Genomic DNA, 24007 nt, shown 5'->3' on the forward strand with positions numbered 1-24007 from the left:
AGGTCTTACTCCCCCCTTAGAGTACGTACATTTTATTAGTCTACCCCCCTTTTTCATAAAAATTAAAATAATTATGTTTTAAATAAAATTAAATATTTACTTAAGGAGTGTGTAGGATAAAGTCAAATTTAAATTTGGTGTATGTTTATAAAGTACGTACTTTGTATAATACCTCCCCCCTCCCCATCGTACAAAACCGTACATAATAGCAAATCCCCCCCCCCCTTCGGGATGTACGTACTTTTTGAACGGCCCCTTACAACACATGGCTTTAGCCCTCTGGTGGGAAAGACTTTAAGACAAAACTTACAACAGTTACTTTTCTCAACTGAAATTTAGAATAGTGTGATTAAGAAAAATTTGTGAACTGTTTGCAATTTCAAATTAATATTGAAATGTACAGGTTTAGAATTTTCTACAGTGAAAAGTTTTCGGAACTTCAGTATTCAAAAAGTATCCAAAAACTAGACGTTAAGAACGTATCCAATGAGCGAGCAAAGCGAGCATTGGATTGCGAAGCAATCCGAAATGAACTGTGAGAGCAGTTCCGGGGGTTGGTGAGCGCCAGCGAGCAGGGGGCGAAGCCTCCTAGTATAAAAGAATTCCTTTACAATAAACCTACATTAATAGAGATTATTAAAAAAAAATCTTCCATCGTGGTCTGTCGGCATCGTTTTCGACATTGCTCATCAATCAAGTTTTCTATTCGAAAAATAGCTGTCAAGTCATCGATTTCACGAAGCATTTCATGAAACGTTTTAATATGTGGGCGGCATTTTTTCTTAGGATGCAGTAATGTGAGAAGGTGGTACACGGTGATTTTTCCGAAAAAATCCATTTTTGGCTTCGAAAAGTATTCGACAAAGCAAATTATTGACAAAAACTCTTCGATATAGGAATTCAAATTAATATTAGGTATCTGCCTAATATGTAATGACTTTAGAGACGTCCAAGTTCAGTTCGAGATATCGAGTGTATACAGTATTTCAAATTGTGTGAACAGTTTTTCCATTTAATATGTTCGAAAATATTTGAACACAAATTGCTGAAAGAAAACATTTGCTGAAAGAAAGATTGTAAGAATTAGCATTATAGAAGTGTTCCCATAGTTTAGTGAACCGACAACTTAGTGGTAAAAAATGGACAAGCTTGGAATGTGTATTTCAAAACTTGGATACAGCTTAAATTGCTTATTTAAGAAAGCAATCATAGCTTCATAAGCATGTTTAAATAATGGTGTAGCTAGAAATGCACTTTTGAAAAATGAACGCAACTTAAACTGCGTGCTGATGAAAACGGCCATATAAAAAAAAGGAGCCCATTTATTTAAGCAACTAAACCAGAAATTTTAAGTTTATTTTTAATCAAAAAAATATATTTTTGAAAATCACCCAACCAAGATCATACCTGCCAACTTTTACGCATTTGGCGTGAAATTTCATTTCTGTATTTAAATTGGTAGTAAAATGCATGCCTTCTACATATTCCTAACATTTATAAACGTAAGTTATAACATTTTTGACCACCACTATGTTTTAAAAAATTAAGCTTATATATATATATGCAATACTTTCGTGTTCATCAGTATAACCTTTTCCAAAATACTGCGCATGTTTCTGCTTTACGCGCTCGCCGGGGTGGCTGGATTTTCTCATCTTAGCAGCGCACCAGAGTAAAAACTGGTAACAATAAATTTTACTTTTTTTTATGGGAATAATAAAAATCCATAATTACCAATTGTTTTTAAGGGATGCAATTTTTATATTGAATTTTTATATTAAATATTATATTTTATATTGAATTTTTTATATAGTTCTTCTACCAGTATCTTCACTTTTCCCGGCGTGAACGTGTTAAAATTGTAATTCTAATTTCATTTTACTACCACTGGGGAAAATCATCCTCGAGTGAATTAAAAGTTGATTTAGACATTACGACTAATTATTTTATTTCTTTCAAAACACGCTAGCTTCAATAGCCTTAACCCCTTGGGGACGGGTGATTCAGAAAAGCATTCATACAAAATCTGAATCAAGTTCTAATTAAATAAAAAACGGTAACTTAAACGTAGTCGTTGCTAATTTGACGGACTTACCTTGCTTTTACTCTAATTATTGTTAGTTTAATCATATATATAATCAATGTTAATTCAAAGTATAACTAAATAGTTTTATTTTGAGCAAAGTAATGGTGAATTAAATAAATCAAAAAATTATAACTCCGCCCACAAATAAACTACTAAAGAATTACTTTGATTACCAGTTTTATCTTTGTACCCTGATTGATACGGTTTTATGCTGGCACGTATTTGTGACAGTCGGCGCGAAAGGGTTAACAATTATATGATAATACCAGAGATGCCAACTTGCTCCGGACAGCGAATAAATATTTTCAAGTGGTAGTTTATGAATTGTGATTCTTGGTTTAATAAATTCAATTTGGTAGATTTTTATCCACCACTATTTCTAAATAATTCGTAAGCTTATATAATTCACCACTCTATGATACTTATGACATGCTATACTTTAAGAAGGTAATCAAAAATAGTCAGATATTTGCAAAATTTACTTGTAGTTATTTACCGGTTATTTAATTTATTTGGCGTGTACGGAGCAGTTGGCATCTCTGTAATACCATAAATAATTGTTTAATAATAAATGTGTCCATTTCTTTCGCTATTTCGGTCCATTTTCTTCAGTGTGTTTTTTTAATTATGCCCTTTTTGTTAAACTTTTATTTTAAAACTATGTTCCTTTTTCCTCAATACACATATCCATATTTTATATAAAGCTGTTCATTTTCCTCAATGAGCATTTTGAGTTATGATATTTATCTCATATTTTCATTTCAAGCTATTTCTGTTCTCCTAGTGTATGCAAACCACAGGGAAACCAAGTTTGTTTTGTATAAACCACACTCGCTAATAAGTTAAACCCAAATTAAAATGTTTTACAGCATAAACTCTTAAGAATTTAAATCAAATTAAGAATTTAAATTTTTTTAAAACTAATTTTTCTTTAAAGCTATGATATTTGAAATGTTTAGGCAATAATAAGTTATTGAATGCTCATTAGTGTCACCAGATTGGCTACACTGCATCGCTAAGGCAAACAATATATATTAGAGAGAAGAAGACCAGCTCTCATAGGCCCTCATGTAAACCTGTTCCGGAGGCAACAGTTACCTCCCTCAAGGTGGGGAAGTATTGTCAGGAAAACAACCTGCCTCATTACAGAGGCTCGCTCCGTCCTTACCCCGTAAGCAACCCCATTCCTCTCCGCTCCCAACAAACACCTTTCTCTTTGTCTACCCCCACTCCATGTAAACAGCTAATGAAAGGTGACTCAAACCCCGTCTGCTTTTGTTCTTTACAGACCTTTATGGTTTTGAAAAAGGTTTACTTATTAAACAAGGAAAATATTTACTTGTGACGAATTCATTAAAAGATAAATATAATTTATTATTTTAACTTAGGTGTATAATTTAAATAGATATCCGTCACTTAAAACAGTCACTTTAAAGATGGTGAAAAATTAGTTGTTAAACAAGTTAGAGACGCTATTATATATTCTTTGGCTAAGGGCGCTTTTTCATTACACGACACGATAACGACAAAACGGATCCGATTGTCGGCGAACGACAGAGGGTCAAGTAAAATACATGGTCAGCAATGGAGCGCTTTTTCACTCACCGATACGATAACGATTATGTCGTATCCGACAAGGCGATATCGTTTGTCGGAATCGAATGTCGGTTAGGCAAGCAAATTTCTCCTCAAATCGTGGCGATTTTATTAGTTGTGTATTTTTCCTGTTTTATCTCCTCTTTTGATATCATTATTTTATTCTTTTAATCAATTTTAATCTTTTATTAGATCATGTCAAATGTAAAATTTGAAAATAAAAGTTTTATATAATTTATTCTCATGTCTGGTTATAAATTTTTAATTTTATGAAGTTGCATTTTTTACATTATACTGAGGTTGAAAGACTTAAACAATCATAAAAGTTTCATTGAAAATTTTTATAAATTCATTATATGCTTTAATAAAGAAATGGTATTTTGTATAATAGTAATGGTTTGATAAAAAGGTAAATAAAGACTGTTGAGGTTTGAGTTCGAGATTAGTTAGATAGTTTGAGTTTCCTGTGCTGGCAACATCTTATTGTTTTTATATTCTTTTGGATGTAAATAAAAGTTAAGTTTTCAGTTTGTTCTACGTGACTTTCAGTCTGATTTGCTCTCAACAAAATCCAACATTTGGTGCCGAAATAACTCGGTAAGTCATACTGATATTGTTATAATTACTTTCGTCAAAAATCTGAATTGGAATGGCTACCGGTAGTGAAAAACTTGTAATATTTAAACGCAAACGAACAACGCTACGTACCGCCATTACGAAACTAACGACGAAATTGAACGATGCTGCTAGTACACAAACTGAAAAAGAATACAACATTGAGCGTTTACAAGATAAAATAAAAGAATTAACCTTGGCAGACGATGAAATACATAATTTTTTAAATGATGAAGAATATCAGCAAGACATAATAGAATGCGAAAGATACACAGAATATGCTCATTTGGCGTTATTTAATTTCAAAAGAACAGAGAATCGGAATACGAATTCAATTTCTGAAACATCGCCAACAGCTGCCAATATAAATAATTTTTCAGCTTCGCCTTCAAATGTTACAGTAAAGTTGCCTACAATAAAAATAAATACGTTTTACGGCGAAATTGAAGAATTCCATAGTTTTTGGGAGCGTTTTGAAAACTGTATCGACAAAAACGAAAGTTTATCGCTGATTGACAAGCATGTTTTTTTGCGGGGATATTTAGATGGAGAAGCAAAACGAATAGTTGATGGAATTAATATAACTGCAGAAACATACGCAACAGCAAAGGATATTTTGAAATCGAAATATGGCGATAAAGATAAAATAATACAGGCTCATCTCGATTATTTAGAAAACTTAAAACCTGTCAAAAATCACTCTCCAGCAGCAATAAATGAGTTATATATTGATTGTAATCGAAGAATACAGGCTTTAGATGCTTTAGGAGAAAAAACTCAATCATACGGAAGAATTTTGGCTCCTAAAATACTTCGTGCTTTTCCTCATGAAATCTGTCGTAACTGGATTGTACATGCCAAACGTGAAAATTTTGGTGAAAGCGATATTTCAAAATTAATGAAATTTTTATCAGAAGAGGTCGAGGGATCAATTACTGCAAGTAATATTAAAGGTTCACTTGCTCCAGACTATCCTATTAAATCCTCCTTAGAAAATTTTAACGTGAATTCTAAATCAGTTACCAAAAGTAAAACAATGTCACCATTTTGTCCTTTCTGTGAAACTGTCGGACATTGGCCTCAACAGTGCAATGTTGTAACGGACATAGACGCGCGCATACAGAAATTGAAGACTAGTAATAGATGTTTTTTGTGCACTAACCGAGGACATAACAAAAAAAATTGCCCTCGTAGAGAAAAATTTGTCTGTTCCAAATGCAAAAGAAAACACCATACATCAATATGCAAACCTCTAAGCAATGAGCAGCCTGTCGCTACATCTACAAACAAAATTGATGTATCGCCTTCCAATTTCGTTCATTTGCAAACTGCACGAGTTTTCATAACTGGGCCCACTGGGATTACAAAATTGACACGTTGTCTTTTGGATGGTGGAAGTCAATCTAGTTTCGTTTCTTCTAATCTTGTGGATACTTTAAAACTTCCAATCATTTCAACCAGACATTTGGACATTCAAGCCTTTGAATCCCCAGCTAATGTTGGCTACATGCGAAGACAAGTCAAATTTCAGTTATCAAGTATCTGGGACAAATCTAAAGTTAATGTTACTGCATTTGAAAGCTCCAACAAATATGCATCACACCTACCTTCATCAACGGATGTTTCACTCTTTGCTAAAAACAAGCGAATGAAACTTGCTGATCCAGATGATTCATTGTCGAACTTACCAATTGAGATTTTAATCGGTGCAGATTACTACTGGATTGTTATGAATTCTGAAGCTCCAGTCAGGTTGTCGGATTCTCTGGCCTTGGTCCCATCAAGATTTGGTTGGGTACTTAGTGGAACTCGATCACACGCAACAGTTTCCTTCATTTCAACGGTTCATAATGTCGATGTGGATACTTCAACTCAGGAATTAGATAATGTGGTACGAAATTTCTGGAACTTAGAGAGCATTGGCATACAACCAACACAAGAAAAAATAAGTCCTCACAACTCTGAACTCTTAACGAACTTTCATCAATCTTTTGAAATCATCGATGGTAGAAGAGTTGTAAAATTGCCTTGGAAACCAGAAGTTCAACTTTCGTCGAACAATTATGAAGTCGCAATTCAACGATTTAAATCTTTAACAAGGAAAATGCATGCAAATTCAGAATTCAAAGAAAAATATATTGAGCACATGCAAGATTACATTGATAAAAAACACGTTGAAGTTGTCTCAGAAACACATAATGAGGAAGGTTTATATTACTTGCCCCATCACGCTGTAAAGAAAATCACAAATGGAGAAACTAAGTGGCGTATAGTTTTTGATGCATCTTCACATTCTCCAGGTCACCCATCTTTGAACGACGCTCTTGAAGTAGGACCAAATCTTCTTCCCGATATCTTAGCCACATTGTTGAGATTTCGACTTTCTAAAATAGCAATCACTAGTGATGGGCGACAAGCATTTCTGCAGCTGATTCTAGCAGAAGAAGACAGAGATGCAACACGATTTATTTGGTACAATACTACATATACTCCTGATGGGAAACTCTGCACTGAAGATAAAATTGTAACCTATCGATTCACACGTCTTCCATTTGGACTCGTCTCTAGTCCATTTTTATTAGCAGCTTCTCTTCGTGAATTGGCTTCAAAACACAAACAAGCATATCCTACAGCAACTAGACACATTGAGAATAACACCTATATGGATGATTTTGTAACCGGAACGTCTACGGATACTGAAGCTCTGATTCTTTACCAAGAACTGCAGCAACTTACATCACTTATTAGCCTACCATTAGACAAATGGACTACAAATTCTAAGATTTTGAAAGATATGTGGAAACAAGAAAACGTCTCGTTTAAGGATATCACGCAAGTCTTGGGTGTTAAATGGGATACTAACAGTGATGTTTTTCAAATTGATGTGCAGACAAAAATTGTTCAAGCATGTAAAGAACCAGTAACAAAACGCTTACTACTGAAGTTGATGTCAAAGTTTTACGATCCTCTAGGCTTGTTTGCTCCAGTTACAGTAGTTGTGAAGATATTGTTTCAAGATACATGGCTTAGTGGTATTCAGTGGGATGAACTATTACCTCCATCTGTAGCGCAGCAGTGGCACAAGTGGATAAATGAATTACACTATCTGAATGAAATATGCATCCCAAGATGGATTGGCTTTTCCGAAAATTCCGACGTTACCATACATGTGTTTTGCGACGCTTCGGAACGTGCATATGGTGCTTGCTTGTACGCGCGTCACGCAGATGATATTTCCACAGAGATCCATCTCATTTGCAGTCGAAATAAACTAGCCCCAATCAAAAGGGTCACCCTTCCGAGACTTGAATTGTTAGCTGCACTACTAGGAGCTCGCCTACTCCAGTATTTTTGCAAGGAAACGAACATGAAATCCCACACTGCAATACTATGGAGCGATTCTACTGTAGCTTTAAGTTGGATAAAGGGAAATCCTAACCAGTGGAAAACATTTGTCTGCAACAGAACAACAGAAATCCTTCAAAGCACTACTTCAGCACAATGGCGCCACTGTCCCGGTACAGATAACCCAGCGGATCATCTTACTCGTGGTACCTTTCCATCACAGTTATCGATTTTAGAATCTTGGTGGCACGGCCCGAAATGGCTAAAACATGATCCAGAAACTTGGCCTATCAAAGTTTTTTCTACACGTACACAACCTTTAGTTGAAGCTGAATCACGAAAAACCAAATTTCAATCCTCCTACGTTGCAACTACAGAACCCATCATAGACATATCTCGTTATAGTTCTTACACGAAACTTCTTCATGTGACTGCCTGGATTCTACGTTTTGTATGCAACTGTAAGACACAGCAACGCATGACTCATGAACTGAATTGTAATGAAATAGAGAAAGCTAAAAACTATTGGATACAAACTGTACAGAATCAATGTTTCTCAGCTGAAATAAATGCCTTAAAAGCGGAACGTCCCCTGCCGAAAAAATCCAAAATTTCCTGTTTCAATCCCTTTCTCGAAGATAATTATTTACGCCTTGGGGGAAGGCTGCAATTTTCAAACATTTCATCTGACACTCGACACCCTTTATTGCTCGATGGTAAACACTATTTTGTCCACCTTTTGATCCAGCATACCCACATACGACTTCACCACTTAGGTGTGCGTATAATCCTGTCCGAATTACGTTCAACCTTCTGGATTTTAAGAGGACGTCAAGCTATAAAGCAAGTTATTCACAAATGCCTACCTTGCAAGCTGTTCAAAGCGAAATGCGGAAAACAAATCGAAGCTCCTTTACCTCCTGAAAGAGTTGTACCTTCTGCTCCATTTACAACCACAGGAATTGATTTTGCTGGACCCGTGAATATTCGATGTTTGAAATCAAGAGACACAGCCTACATAACACTATTTACTTGTGCAACAACACGTGCATTACACATTGAACTTGTGTCGGATCTTACCACAGACAAATTTCTTTTGGCACTACAACGTTTTGTTGGCCGCAGAGGACTCCCACACACAATTTATACCGACAATGCTACCACTTTTCATGCAGCAAATAAGGACTTGATTCTACTATGGCAAGTTGTGTCATCAGCTAAAACTCAGCAATACTATGCCCAAAATGGCATAACTTGGAAATTTATCGCCCCACGAGCGGCTTGGTGGGGAGGCTGGTGGGAACGCCTAATCGGAGTTGTCAAGCGATGTTTACGAAAGGTACTCGGACGAGCACTTCTTGACGAGGAAGGTCTGTCCACGGCCCTCATTGGAATAGAAGCCGCTCTGAACAGCCGACCATTGATATACGAAGATGACAGTTCCACAGCCTTAACACCAAGCCATTTCTTGACAGGACGAAAACTAACGGCCATTCCATCCAGCCCAAATAACAACACGAAGTTAAGAAAAATCTACAAGCAGCAGCAGGACTTACTCGACTGCTTTTGGAAAAAATGGTCTAAGGAATATTTGCTTCAATTGCGGTCATTTCATCAAGTTCGTAATCAGGACAATATCATTAACATCCGAATTGGCGATATTGTACTTCTACAAGAAGATGTCCGACCACGTCACATGTGGAAGAAAGCTAGAGTGGTTAACTTGCATGAAGGACAAGATGGAAAAATAAGATCCTGTGAGCTGAGAGTTAATGGTCACAATATAACCCGTCCGGTAGCTCTGGTCATCCCTCTCGAGGTCGACCAGGGTGGGGAGGATGTTGAGGTTTGAGTTCGAGATTAGTTAGATAGTTTGAGTTTCCTGTGCTGGCAACATCTTATTGTTTTTATATTCTTTTGGATGTAAATAAAAGTTAAGTTTTCAGTTTGTTCTACGTGACTTTCAGTCTGATTTGCTCTCAACAAAATCCAACAAAGACCATTATGTATTTCAAACAGAACTCGATCTAACTACTGGTTTCTGCTTGATTGAATAATAAAAAGTCTGCTCCCTGATTCAAGTGAAACATTTTTTGAAACATGGTAGAGCGGCTTCATAAGATAAATTTGATAAAACTCATTTAAACAATCATCTAAAAAGATTATTCTAAATGAAACTAATATTTTAATTCGATTTTAAAAAAAACGTTAATACTTTAAAACATTTAAAGAATTTAAGTAATGTTAAGTGATTACAGACGTAAGTTGGCGAGCAGACGCCAACTCAAAAGCCATATAAAAATTATTCCTCATTAACATCATTCTTGTTCTTGGTTTCTCTCATTCGGACGTAATCAAAAAATTTATTTGGGACTTTTTGTAGCTTATGGAAAAGCACATAAAAATCTTCTTCAACATATCTTGCCTCATTTATTTCGCTCGTACTTACGTTGTTGCAGAAGTTGCGCCAATAAAGGCTGTAGATTAGCGGCACTTAAAAACCGCCAAATCTGTAGCTGCGGTGGCGTTAATACGTAAGTACCATTTCGTGCACCCAAAAACGTTTCTGCACTGCTAGCTTTTTTCTTCTAAAATAAAGTAAGAAGTTTGAGACGACGATTATCATCCGGCATATTTAAAGTTTGCAGAAAAAAATCACAGCAGAACACAAGCAACTGCTCACTTGTTGGGTCTTTGTGCTAACTAAATTAAATGAATGCCAATTTACGATACTACAAATAATTTTATCAAAAAAATAACATATTTTAATTCTTAAACATTTTAGAACACAACAACATTTATTATATATCTAACTCCGTTGCCAAAACGAATTCAAAAGTAAAACTTATAATTTTTCAAAACACGTTCAAATAAATTATTTAAATTTTATGTCTCTACACACTCAAACTCAATACATTGAATGAACAAGAATTTCTACTTCTCGGACTAACGATATCGGACAAGTGAAAAAACAATTGCTTGAACGATCCGGCAAAGACATAGTCGTTCACACATTTGTCGTCCGATTTCGTCGGTATCGTGTCGTGTAATGAAAAAGCGCCCTAAGGGTTAATGACGTTACTTGAAAATAAGTCAAGTCTTTAAAAAAATTCTTTTTTTCTTCCTTTTTGATCATTGTAAATTAGTATTATTTGAAATTTAATATCTACTAACCTTCATTTTTGCTTCATTCTTGTTTTCCTCAATGTGAAATAGTTCCTCTCTCGAAATTGTAGGATGCATAGAAGGTTCTTCGTAAATCAGAAGCCACCAAAACACGGACCATAAGCAAGTTATTGAACCTACAATTCAGGTAAGATTCATGTGTCTAATGAAATCAAAATAAGCAGTTAATTCATATATATATATATATTAAAATAATAAAGCTAATACATAAAATTAAACGGATATCAATTCTACAGCGTCTGTGATTTACAAACATCGTCCTTCCCTTACAAACATCATTGAGAAAATATGAGATAATAACATTTAATGGAAAAAATAATATTAGCCAAAAGTTAAGATAAATAACAAAAAATGGTAACCCTGTTACGAGGTACCGTTCGGGCAATTAAGCAACCCTATCTGCAACTCGGAAGTGCGAAATTGCTTTTAAAGTTAAAAATAGAGTAAAGCTTGCTTTCGCGGTTGCTCTTATTTTTCTCTAGCGTAAGTGAAATGAAAAATTCAATGTCAAATTAGCTATGCAGCTTTTACGTATTACCTTTGCCGCATTTAAGGTACCGCTTTTTTCTTTTTTTTTTCCTTTTTGATTCAATACGAATGCAATTATAATTCGTCCGTCTTGAAGATGTTGCTGTTTATTTATTGTATTCTTTGGAAAATTTTGATTTTATGGCATTATTCTAACATTTTTAAAGTGAATAGGTCCTTCTTTAAATTGTAATAAAAACTTACCAAAAATGTAATAAACTGATGGCCAGCCTCCTAGCAAGTCCGAAGTACACAGTATTCCAGAAATAGGCATGCCTATTACTGTGCCAATCTGTATTCCTGAAAATATAATTGCTGAAAATCTGCTTCGTTCGTATGTTGGTGACCATTTACTGATCGCCACATTTATCGCTGGAAAAGTCAAGCCCTGGTGAAAGAGAAAAATACTGGTCTTATATTTTTTTGAGAAGTATAATATAAAATAAATAAATTGATAAATCTAAAAGGTTATATCAATTCAGTACAATTAGTTCAATTCACAGGTTTTAATTTTTTGTTCATGAAATTTTCAAATTAATTAGAGAAATTATTAAGCTGAAAATTTTATTAGTGATTTTATAAGTATTTGTTTGAAAAGGTAAGATAATCTGAAGGAAATAACTGAAACCAAAAAAAATTAATCAGTTTCATAATCAATGTCATAAGCATTTCTTTGCAAGGGAAATAATTGAAATCAAGAAAAATAATCAGATTCATTATCAATGTCATAAGCATTTCTTTGTAAGGGAGAAAATTGAAGAAAAAAAAAATCAGTTTCATTATCAATGTCATAAGCATTTCTTTGTAAGAGGAATAATTGAAATCAAGAAAAATAATAAAGAAATTCCATAAGAATTTCTTTGAAAGGGTAACCTCATCTGAAAGGAATTCATTAAAACCATCAATATTTTTGCATTTTCTGAAGGTTACTTGTATGCAAAATAAGGAGTAATAATAATTATTTTCTGATATTAAAAGACTAATTAAAATAACATACCTATATAACTAATCTATATAAAACGATATAGATACATCAAAAATTAAAATCCAAATTTCAATCATATTTTCAAAAAAATAAAATTTTTTACAAAGTTACATCAGATGTTAAAATAATTTAATTTTTATTAAGTGTAAAAGGTTTTTGTTATAGTTAATCACATTACAAACGGCCATTTGTACCATAAAATTCTATCACCCCTGCTATTATTTTAAAAAAGTGGTAGTCAAGATTTCATAAAAAATGGGGAAAGCTTGTTACTATAGCTACAAATTCAATTAAAAAAATACGACGAGCGAGATTCTAGTACTGATTATATACCTACATTTATATTTGTGATAATCACTAATGGATAATTTATTTTAAAAAACTGGGCGGAATCGATGCAGTATTTCTATCACTTTGTCAACTTCTCTATTCTATTCCCTTAGACCAGTGGTCGGCAAAGTGCGGCTCCGGAGCCGCATGTGGCTCTTTGGCTCCTTAAGTGCGGCTCTGGCACAAATATCCAAGGAAGGCGCAATAATATTTTCATTTTAAAAAAAAACTTGGTAAGAAAAAAAATTACATCTTATTTTGATAAATTAAAATTCTTCTATAAATCGAAAACATGTATAATTTTTTGTTTAAGTTAAAAGATAGATAGGTAATTAAAATTTTATATTGTAGTAAAAATACGTAACGAACATCGAGTTAAAGTTTATTAGTTTTCGTAAACGTAAACACAAACCATGTACAAGCTACAGGCTGAAATTGTTCGTATGTTCTCGGCGTACTCCGGTGTGATACAAAGGTACCACAAGCATGCGCGGGAACAAATTGGCATCACAACACAAGTGGTCTGCTTTGAATGACCTGGAGAAGGAAGACATGATCATATTCAACGCTTGGAATAGTATTCCTGACTCTTACGATCAGCTGAAAAAGCTCGCGTTTGCTGTTCTTTCCCTTTTCGGTTCTACATATATGTATGCGAACAATCATTTTCAAGCATGAACATTATCAAGAGTAAACTGAGAAGTCCTCTTATTGATGAGAACTTGGAATCATGCCTAAAATTAAAAACAACGGCATGCAAACTTGACTTACTCAAACTTTCCAAGGAGATGCAAGCACATTGTTCGCATTAATAAATATTTATTAAGCATGAAATTTAGTTTTATTTAGTGTACTACTTATTTAGTGTAATAAAAGTTTACTAAATAAGCAGATTTGGCTCCCAATTTGTTTTAAAAATTGTTGTAATGTTCATATTTGGCTCTTTGGCTAAAAAGTTTGCCGACCACTGCCTTAGACAGATGATCAGAATAAGATATATTACGGTGGATCTAGTCAAAATTTCGTGAACTTGTCAAGTACCTATCTGGAAACAATAAACAAGGAAGAGTTTGGTGCAAAAATTTCACCTCCAAAGTGTAGCTTTTCACAATATTGTACCAACCAAGAGTATTCAAAAGAGAATGAGTGCAGCTTTTCGTATACATAACTAATGAGGGAAACAGCTCGGTGTGGTATGCTATACCAGAGAATTATCTTACAACGCGAGCTACACATTCAGATATAGCAGACCACCATACTAAGGTCTAGCGCATGCGCATCAGATACAAAGTAACTGTCAGGAGGTACGTCACCTGTGAGTTAGTTGTTGGACTATTCTAAATGTACGGTTGCGTACTTTGTCTCCCGTTAGCTAATATTTTTTTCTTTCTTTCTTTCTCAAAATATGTTAAATTTAAACAACATGGATAATATAAATACATTACCAAAGAAATATCTTTATGAATAGTACAGTATTGTTCTACATATAGTGCAAAAATGCAGAACAAACCGAAAATAAATAGAAAAAAAAGAAACTTTTCCTCTCTTCCCCAACCCCAGTAGTCGTTGGGAGGAGAGGACGGGGAAAACCCGTATCAAAAGCCTCTGCTGCTGTGCCCAAAATGTTGTTTCTATTATACACAACGGCAGCACCAAGTCTTGGGAGACCAGTTCACATTATGTCTATCAAAGTTAGCCTTTTTTTCCCCTTTGTATTCTCTTTGGTACTAAGACCTTAAAAGGTTAAATGCAAACAATAAATGAAATTTTTGACATGAAATTATTAAAAATAATTTTCTTTGCATATAAAGAAAATACATATGACTTAAAGTTATAAAAGTTAAATAATCATTTTCATACATCACCCAAACCTTGAATTATCCGAATAATAATTACTGCAGTATAACCCCAACTGGAAACTACAGGTATCAACAAAGTAACTATTGCTGTCATGAGTATTCCACCGCCATAAATGAACTTGAAACCAAATTTTTCAGCCAATATACCTCCTAGGACTTGAGTAGCAACGTTTCCATAAAAATAACAGCCTAAAATATCGGCCTGCGTTTTAATATCCCAGTTATAGTGTTCACCCTAGAATATAAAACAGAATTAGAAAAACGAGTGGTATGGAAATTTTGCAACACTAAAATTATATCTACATCTATCCTTATATATTGCTAATACGGAACTTACGTATTTTCAGATAGTATTTTTCCTACTGATACAAAAAGAGCATACAGGGCCCACGCTAAGCATTCGTCACCTCGCCAAATACGATGAAATCTTAAATTATGTTTGGGCGAAAGTATTTGCGAATGCTTTTTTCCTTTGGAAAGAAAAATATATATTTTACTCGATCCTCAAAATTACGCCAAAATGAATTTTTCTATGTAAATCAGCATTTTTTATTCGATTACAGTAGTTTTCGGTATATGTGCAACACCTCCTAGAATAAGGAAGGCCTCAGCACGGATCAAATTAGTAGTCCGATATGACGAAGTTAACTGCGCAGTTGATGAAAAATAAGAAAGATGTCATTACGTTCGGGGTACTAAGCTGCGCAGTGGTTGATAATACGAAATAAGTCATTACGTTTGGACTACTAAAGGATATTTATGTTAACCCGTGCAGAGGCCTACTCTTTTGTAGGAGGTGTTAATATGTGCCGCATAGTATCGCAACAAATTAGAATTTGGTCCAAATAATAGTCTGAAACAAACTACCGTAAAATAGTTTTTTACTGAAAGAAAATTAATCTTAAGAAATTTTTAAGATTTGCATTTGGCGAAGACTTTCGAAAATTGGCGCATACTTTTGATATTTGACTAATTCATTGGCTAATAATTTGAAATCCTTTGAGCGGGGTCAGAAACTTGCATGACTTTTCTAAAGAATTTTATCTACCACTTCATATAAATAATATAGACAGACTTATCAATGGTCAAATACAAATGGTTAGAATTTGAAGTTCCGACAAACGGCTCTATCTGCTTTAAAAATCTCTGCTTTAGAATATTACCAGCGGAAAAAATCCGCTAAAATTCCAAGCATTAAAGGAAATGTCTATAGCGTGTTTCAAAAACTTAACAACAGAGTTTCGGGGAAAATACAGTATAACACCCCATTGCAAATGCCATTTTTCGCTGTTAGGTGGAGCTCTGATGCAAGGATGCACTTACCAACAAGGCGCTAGATGTCCTTCATACTTACCCAATCTACCTCTACTTTTAGCTACTTTATGCACTTATTATTGCAACTATATTTTGTTAAATGTGCAAAACTAAAAAAAGGCGAAAATTTTGATGCTATTTAAAATCGAAGTACGAGGACTAGTTTTGCATAGAAATATCATTACGATTTAAGATTTTTTGGGCACAAATTTTGCAAGGTTAGGTTTGAGTGGAGTCTTGTATTTTATGATGAGATTTTAGGAAGATGATATCTTAATTTCTTTGCTCTGTGGGTTTACCAGGACATCGACATGCTCAATTATTTAAATCCTTCAATATCCTGCTGATTCCGTTCTTAAGAAAATGCACATTCTTCTGAAAAAACCAGTCCACAGTTGTATAGACAATAATACTTTTAATAAAAATAGAATAACCGGTGTACAGAATCGAATAAAATATCACAAATAAATGACCATCTTCATATAACTCATCAGAAGGAATAATTAATGAATATTACGATATCTTGCTTCTACACATTCACTTTTGATTAGCCAATTAAAGCAAAATTATCCATTTTTTAGTAAATAGGAAATTGCAATTTTATAAATAATATAAAGTAGTATGACCTACAAAGTTTAGGAAGACCCTGAACGTGACAAATGTATTGTTAAAAAGTAAACTTAGGTAATTTCTGAACTTTCATAGTTTATGATTTTAAAATTTAAATACTAAAAAGGACTCGGCAGGATCATTGGAATCAAAAGAATTCCATTTCGAAAGGCTAAGGGTCATTATAAACCAAAAAGCGTACTCCTGGATTAAATATTGAAGGGAACTAGACTTTTTAGATGGGTAACAATGGAGTCCAGAAGTATTTTTTTACAAAAACATTTGTTGCTAGATTTGTTGCCAATATATCAAGTCAATAGTTATTATTCATCAACTTAATAATTCTTAATTCTACCCTACGCACCACTGGTATCATATGACATCTCTTGGCACCCTGCTGTTCATAAAATGCGACAGAAGAACCCTGACTGCTTTGGCCTGATTTGCAAGTGGACATTTTAAGTGCCTTAACTTTTGAGGGAGGCAGAAAGACCTTCCCTACTTGCAAAATATGTCTGTGTTAAAACAGCTTCGCTGGAACATATCCTGGGTTGCTTTAGACTTTCTAAGGTCGATCTTACATCAGATCCCCTTTTTATTGCGGATTTTTTTGCTGTCAGTGGAGTCTGATATATGTCAGATTAAAAGGATGAACAACAACGACAAATATTCTCAGATCTTCAGGTTGTATATAGGATTGTCTCGTAAAAAGTCATAAGCTTTCTTTCATTGCATTTTTCACATTAACTCAAGATATGTTTTATGCATAATCGTATTATAATTGTGTTGTAAGTTTTACCTTTAAATAAATTTTCTGGCTACATCTGTTAGCTGGTGGGATCCGGAAAGATGAAATGCAGGACTGTTATTATTATTGATATTGTGAATGACCGAAATTGGTGGTTGTTGATTTCCATCTGTGAATGTGGATGATCGCTTTGGTGAATGTCCGAAATATATATTAGGTCTAGTAAAGTGCCACTGCTCGGTACACATTTGCCAGGTATGCTGTACATCAATTTTGCTAAGGTCAAGTGCCATTTCCCAGTATGCATTTAACCGGTACTCCAAACGCTGTTGTTTCTCCTAATCTAACCTCAGCAGATGTTAAAATATCGAATAAATATAATAATATCAACGGATAAATTAATATTAAATCGGATATAACAAACATTTCGGGCATTCACAAAAGAGACTTGTTGATACCGGTGATTATATGCATATTCACCGGTGAATATCGACATTCTCTTGATTTCCGTCATTCACGGTAACATTATTATTATTAGTTGAGAAATGGGGATGACTGAAAGACTGAAACATTAGAGACATGAAAAACTGAAACTAACCTTGTATTCATGTTCAATCCCTTTTGATGTCTGTTCGGGATCCGAACATTCATTCAAACTTTCTGAGGAACTATTTATGGATAGGGCGTCCGTATGATTCACCATGGCCACAATAGATATGCTAACACTGGCTCGCATTGTAAACACACAGAAAGTTCCTAGCAGTGAAAGAAAGACGAATGTATATCGTTTCGGAAAATAAAACTTCTTGCAATCTGAAAATGAAATATGAGTCGTGAAAAGATTCAAAATACATAGTTTTATTGAAATCGAAAAATTTAGTAATGCAGCTCGTTTGTTAGCTTATTTTATATACGCTTATATGTTTTCAAAAATGTACTTTTTAGAGTGAAATAATTTTTTTTTTTATTATTTTACATTTGCGGTACCGGTTAATAGTTTTGAAAAATATCAGTAAGGCATTGGCGAAAGCTACACAGTTTTATTCACAGTTAATAATACGCAGTTTTATTGAAATCCAAAAATTTAGTTGTTGTTAATTTACGTCGCACTAGAGCTGCACAATGAGCTTTTGGCGACGGTCTGGGAAACATCCCGGAGGATGATCCGAAGACATGCCATCACAATTTTGATCCTCTACGGAGGGGATGGCACCCCCGCTTCGGTAGCCCGACAAAATGCGCGCGAAGTCGAGCACTTTACGGTGGCACAGTTTAACGAGGACCAATACTGCACACCCTCGGTCCCTTCGCACACTGATCCAAATGGTCACCCACCCGCACACTGACCGCAGCCAGTGATGCTTGTCTTCGGTGATCTGCTGGAAACCGTGTCTTAACGATCAGTCTACTGCGGGACCCAAAAACTTTGTATTGTAGCTCGTTTGTTAGATTATTTTTAAGATTCTTGTATGCTTTCAAAAATTTATGCTTGGAGTGAAGTAATATTTTTTAATATTTTACATTTGAGGTACCAGTTAATTGCTTTGAAGAAATATTAGTAGGGCATCGGCGAATATTACAAAGATGGGGGATAAAATAGTAGCACAAATAATACTGTTGGCAGATCAGATAACAAATACAGATAGTACATATAAATCAACAGTTCTTAAAAACAGTCAGAGTAGTTCTGAACCTGATAACAGCCATAAGATAAAATGTGAGAAGATAATTTCTTCTGTGTTGCCCTTAGAAATAAATTTGAATTTGTGTGGACATTCATCATCCAATACATTCTTCAGCTATGACGGACAAAACTGATAATAACTAATGTAATGCTTGATCAATTTACATTATGAATCGTTGTTCTACAAGTACTATTAGTAACTTCGAAGCAGTGTGTTGGTATGGAAAATGGACAGAATTCTTGTCGCCGTAACGCCTAAAAAATCGCAGTTAATGCCAAAGATTTAAAAAATTTTCAAACTTTTTTTTTATAAATTCAAATTTCGAGTTTTTCGTTTCAAATAAATATATAAATAGAGATGTTTTCTCGTATCATAGCATCCAATTGGGATATCCAACTAATATTATTTGCAAGATAAATAGAAATGTTTTAGAACGGAAATTATCTCCGTTCATAAGTATATTTAACATGATATTTTCTTTAATTTTCTGAATCCATTTCTTCTTTGATCAGACTGTGTAATGGATAAGGACGCATATGTAAAATTGGAACCTTTTTGAAAGTTCCTTTGCATCTTAGCTATAAGTTTCCATAATATTCAAGATGTATATTTGAACATTTTACAAAAAGCGACAAAAAAAACTATTAAATTGCTTCACAATAAATTTATTATGAAGCAATTATGATCTTCCATTCTGATACATTCATACCAAACAAACTTGCGGAAAGTTTCGTGAACATATTTATGCTTCTAATGAAAAAGGATAAAATTTATAGCCCTACCAGTTTCCAACATTTCATAAATTTCATTTCATGAACTTTTCGCGTACCTCAGCGAATGTTTTTTTTTTTGTCTTCCAGATATAAAGAAAGACATTTTTGATTGTTGACTCAGGTATGTAGTAGTTGAAGTATTTGTATTTATCTCAACGCATTTCGCAAAAAATCATGTCTATTAGATCAAATCCAATTTCGAAGTGCTTAAGAAAACTGTTCCGGAACGAAATTTGTAATATTAAGGCATCTACATATAATTCTTTTTTTCTTTTCCTTTTCCTCGCCAAAGAAATATCTTGTTGAAGTAGAAAACAACAATCCAAACTTGAAGAAGAGCTTGGTGGAAGAACCAGATAAATAAATTTTTTCTTTTATTCCAGGTACATAACCAGGTAAATCACAAATTTTATGCATCAGAGAAAATAAGTCGTTTCTTTAATATGGGTATGTTTAAAGTAACAGAATTGATTTTTTTTAACTTTAATCTTAACATAAATAATCCATGTCATTTTTGAGTATGCTTATAATTAATTTATATTAGGAAGGGCCAATATAATAAGGCAAAGGATTATTACTTCAAAAACTCGATAACGGTCAAAAATTCGGTGGCTATGTGGGTTTTTTTACTCACTAGGTTCTTCTATTCAACTCTTCGGTTCTCAACAGAATATTTATCCAACAATGTAAATAAATCCACCATTCCTTGACTTCTCTTACTCAGTTCCTTCCCTTCAAGACTTTATCTACCAATTTTGTTGAAAACGAATAAACATTTGAAATTTTATTATGTTTAATAAGATTCATGTTTTTCTTTTATGATGATTTGTGGCGCCATAGTGTCGTCTATTTTTCTGCTTTCTCTGTTGATTTTTTACTCCCAAAATGTAGAGAAAACATGGAAAAAATTACGGAAAAAAAAGAGAAAAAAAATAATTAAAAATAAAAAAATTAAAAAAAATTATAAAAATCCAAAAAAAAATATTAATAAGAATCCGGAAAAAAATATATAATCTTTTCATTAGCTCACACGATTATATCCACAAAAATAAGGGCTTTCTAATATTGTAATAATATAGCCAAAGCAAAATACATCAATACAATAGTGTGACGAGCACTCAAAAAATAATTCTTTTTGAAACAAAACAAAATAGAACACATTAAGTAATAAATATCGCGTAAAAACAGAAAATAAAATGCAACGAAAACACAGAAGAAGGCATAAAACGAAATGTATAAAGCGCGTATTGAATTCAAATGAACTTAATGATCTTTTCAGGGTCTATTCTATAGCATTCCCCTTTCTAAACTAAAAGATGTATTTTTGAATTAATACTATGATTTTAAAAATATCCTTAATTGCGATTTTGATTATTAGGAATTTCTAATTTATTATTGTCTTTTTAATAATTATTTCATAATTTAATAATATTGTCTTTTTAATAATATCTTAACAATGAAAAAGATATTTTTCTTCAAATTGTTGAATTACCACAGGGGTCTAATTTTTCCTCTCTCTTAACTAACTTATTTGTGACTATTACAAAAAAAAAAAAATATTTTCTTAATATCAAATTTGTTTTTAGATTTATTGAGGATTTAATTATCTTTAATTTTCAAGATAATACAATTATATTAAATAATATTAACCCCTAGGAATTAATCTTGCTTTGTAATCATGACGATAATATTAATTTTTAATTTTTTGGATTTGGGTATTGTAAAAAAAAAATATCTGTTTCGTTGATTTATACGATAAAAGAAGTGATTTTAAGTTTAATATAAGTAAACTGATTACATGGAATTCTGATGTTTCTAAAAACATTTATTTAAATACCATTTTTAATCAAATTAATAGAATTAACCCTTTTGCACTCCGAGTACTTTTAAAAGCTGTTTGATCTAATATCAGCACTACAGCATTTAAAATACACAATATAGTATTGTTATACAATTTTAAAATTCTTAAAATAATGTGGTTACTAATTATTAAAGGTATAAATTTCTTAATTTTAAAGTGGGGACTGTTTATGGTTCCTCAGTGGGGACATCGGAGTGCAAAGAGTTAAAAGTAATGTTTATTTATCCAAAAAACAAATAGACAAACTCCTTCAAAATGTGATTAAAAAAAAACAATGGATACCCAACTAAAGTAATTAAATTCTATATTAAACCATTGAGTTATTTGAATTTTATTATAAATAAGTCTACTAAAAACTTCTTTGTTAATTTACGTAATTTTAAACATGCGTAAAACCTTTTCAGGAAAATCAGTGCCTAAAATTACGTGCAAAACAAGCAAGTTATGTTTCTCTCTTTCTCTTTTTTTTCTTCTTAAATTAAAGTTATTTTCTAAAATCTTTAAAACTGTATAGTTAAATATCAACCTTATTAAGTGTAAACTTCTTTAAATTATCCAGTATAATATTACCTTGTGCACATCCATTTTCGGACCCATCCTTGGTGACTAACAAATCAAACGCGCTTCTGTACTTCGGCTAGAACGCACTATGAAACAAAATTCCTCTATTTACGCTTTTTCCTAAGCTTCTGTTTTCTTATTTTGTATTGTGGTAATCTTTTTACGAAAATATTTTAAATCATTCTTGAAAAATTTTACGTTCATGTAACTTCATTTGAATTCGCCATTCGCTTTATAGATTTCGTTTTATGTTTTGTTCTGTTTCTTCTTTACATTTTATTTTCTGTTTTAGCGTGCTATTTATTACTTAATTTGCTCTATTCTATTATGTTTGAAGAAAAAATTTTTTTACTGCTCCTCTCCCTATTGTATTGATATATTTTGCTTTGGCTACATTCATACAATATTAGAAAGCACTCCTTTTTGCGGATATAATAGTGAGAGCTGATTAAAAGATTATATATTTTTTTCCGGATTTTTATTATTATTTTTTTTCCGATTTTTATAATTTTTTTAGTATTTTTTGTTAATTGATTTTTCGTTCCCTTTTTTATTATTCTGTAATTTTTTCCCTGTTTTCTCTACATTTTGAACTTATTTTATGAGTTGTATTTTATTGCAGCTCATGCGGGGTAAATAAAACTTAATGCTTTTTTTAATTTTCTACGTTTTTATCTTTTTTCTTTTTTGTATTTATTTATTGTGCTATATATATGTATATACACTAAGTGGCCAAATTATTATGACCACCCCTTCAGTACGCTGTTGGGTCACCTTTTGCGCGTATTACTGCCTTAATTCGTCTGGGTATAGATTCTATGAGATGTTGGTAGGTGGTAGAAGGTATGCCAGACCACGCTCGCTGAACTGCACTTGCCAATTCCTGCAAATTTGATGATACTGGATCCATCTGTCTGAGCGCCTGTTCAATTTCATCCCACAAATTCTCAATTGGATTGAGATCTGGGCATTGTGCTGGCCAACGAAGCAAGTTGAATTCTCCGTCATGCTCTTCGAACCATCTGAGGACAATGCCAGCTTTATGACAAGGAGTGTTGTCCTACTGGAAGTATCCATCCCCGCCAGAATACACCATGGATATAAACGGATGTACTTGATCTGCGATGATACTTAAATACCCTTGGGCATTAAGGCGTTGTGGTACAGGAATTAAAGGACCCATACAATACCAAGAGAACATTCCCCATACCATAACGTTGCCACCACCAGCTTGAAGTGTCGTAGTGTCGTGGCAATGCATTTGGGGTCCATGCTTTCGTGCTGTTTTCTCCATATTCTCATCCTGTCATCTGCGCGATGCATTTGAAATCGTGATTCATTGGACCACATGACCCTCTTCCAGTCATCTACTGTCCAATGTTTGTGCTCCTTTGCAAATTGGAGACGTCTGTGCTTATTTAAAGCAGACAGTAGAGGTTTACGAACAGGTCGTCTGCTTCCATACCCTATACGGCGCAATGTGCATCGAACAGTCCATTCAGAGGCGTTCACGGTTGCTCCTTGATTAAGATCACTTGCAATTTGTCGCACTGTTGCTCTCCTGTTGCGCTGCACAACCCTGGCCAGCCTTCTCTTTGATCGAGCATTCAGTACCCTGTGACGACCACAAGTCTGATGTTGAGACCCGGTTTTTTGCTTGATTGTCCATTCTTTGTGCACATTAACAACTGCTGCTCTAGAACACTCCACAAGTGCAGCCGTTTTGCTGATACTCGTTCCGACACATCTCGCACCCACAATCATTCCACGTTGAAATTCAGTTAAATCACTTTTCTTTCCCATATCTGAGCAAGCAACACAGTATAACTAATGACTCACTTGTCCAGCATTCCCGTGTTATAGTTATCTTGCCCTCTAGCGGCAGCGCTGTGAAGCAATAACTCATTTGCATAAAACTCTGAGGTG

General features: G+C 33.7%; 1 protein-coding gene across 1 annotated transcript in view; it reads right to left on the bottom strand.

The window, feature by feature from the left end:
- LOC147810160 (putative inorganic phosphate cotransporter) overlaps positions 1 to 24007 on the bottom strand; it is a 45676-nt gene that overhangs the window by 15000 nt on the left and 6669 nt on the right. The window contains exons 2-5 of the mRNA XM_087160542.1: positions 17800 to 18014; positions 14532 to 14765; positions 11561 to 11744; positions 10817 to 10944 (exon numbers count right to left, since the gene is read on the bottom strand). Coding sequence (XP_087016668.1) covers positions 10817 to 10944; positions 11561 to 11744; positions 14532 to 14765; positions 17800 to 18014 — 761 coding nt within the window. The remainder of the gene's footprint in view (positions 1 to 10816; positions 10945 to 11560; positions 11745 to 14531; positions 14766 to 17799; positions 18015 to 24007) is intronic.

This window comes from Parasteatoda tepidariorum, chromosome 4 (assembly GCF_982258835.1).
Source record: "Parasteatoda tepidariorum strain Cologne lab strain chromosome 4, Ptep-v5.0, whole genome shotgun sequence".
Lineage (NCBI taxonomy): Eukaryota > Metazoa > Arthropoda > Arachnida > Araneae > Theridiidae > Parasteatoda > Parasteatoda tepidariorum.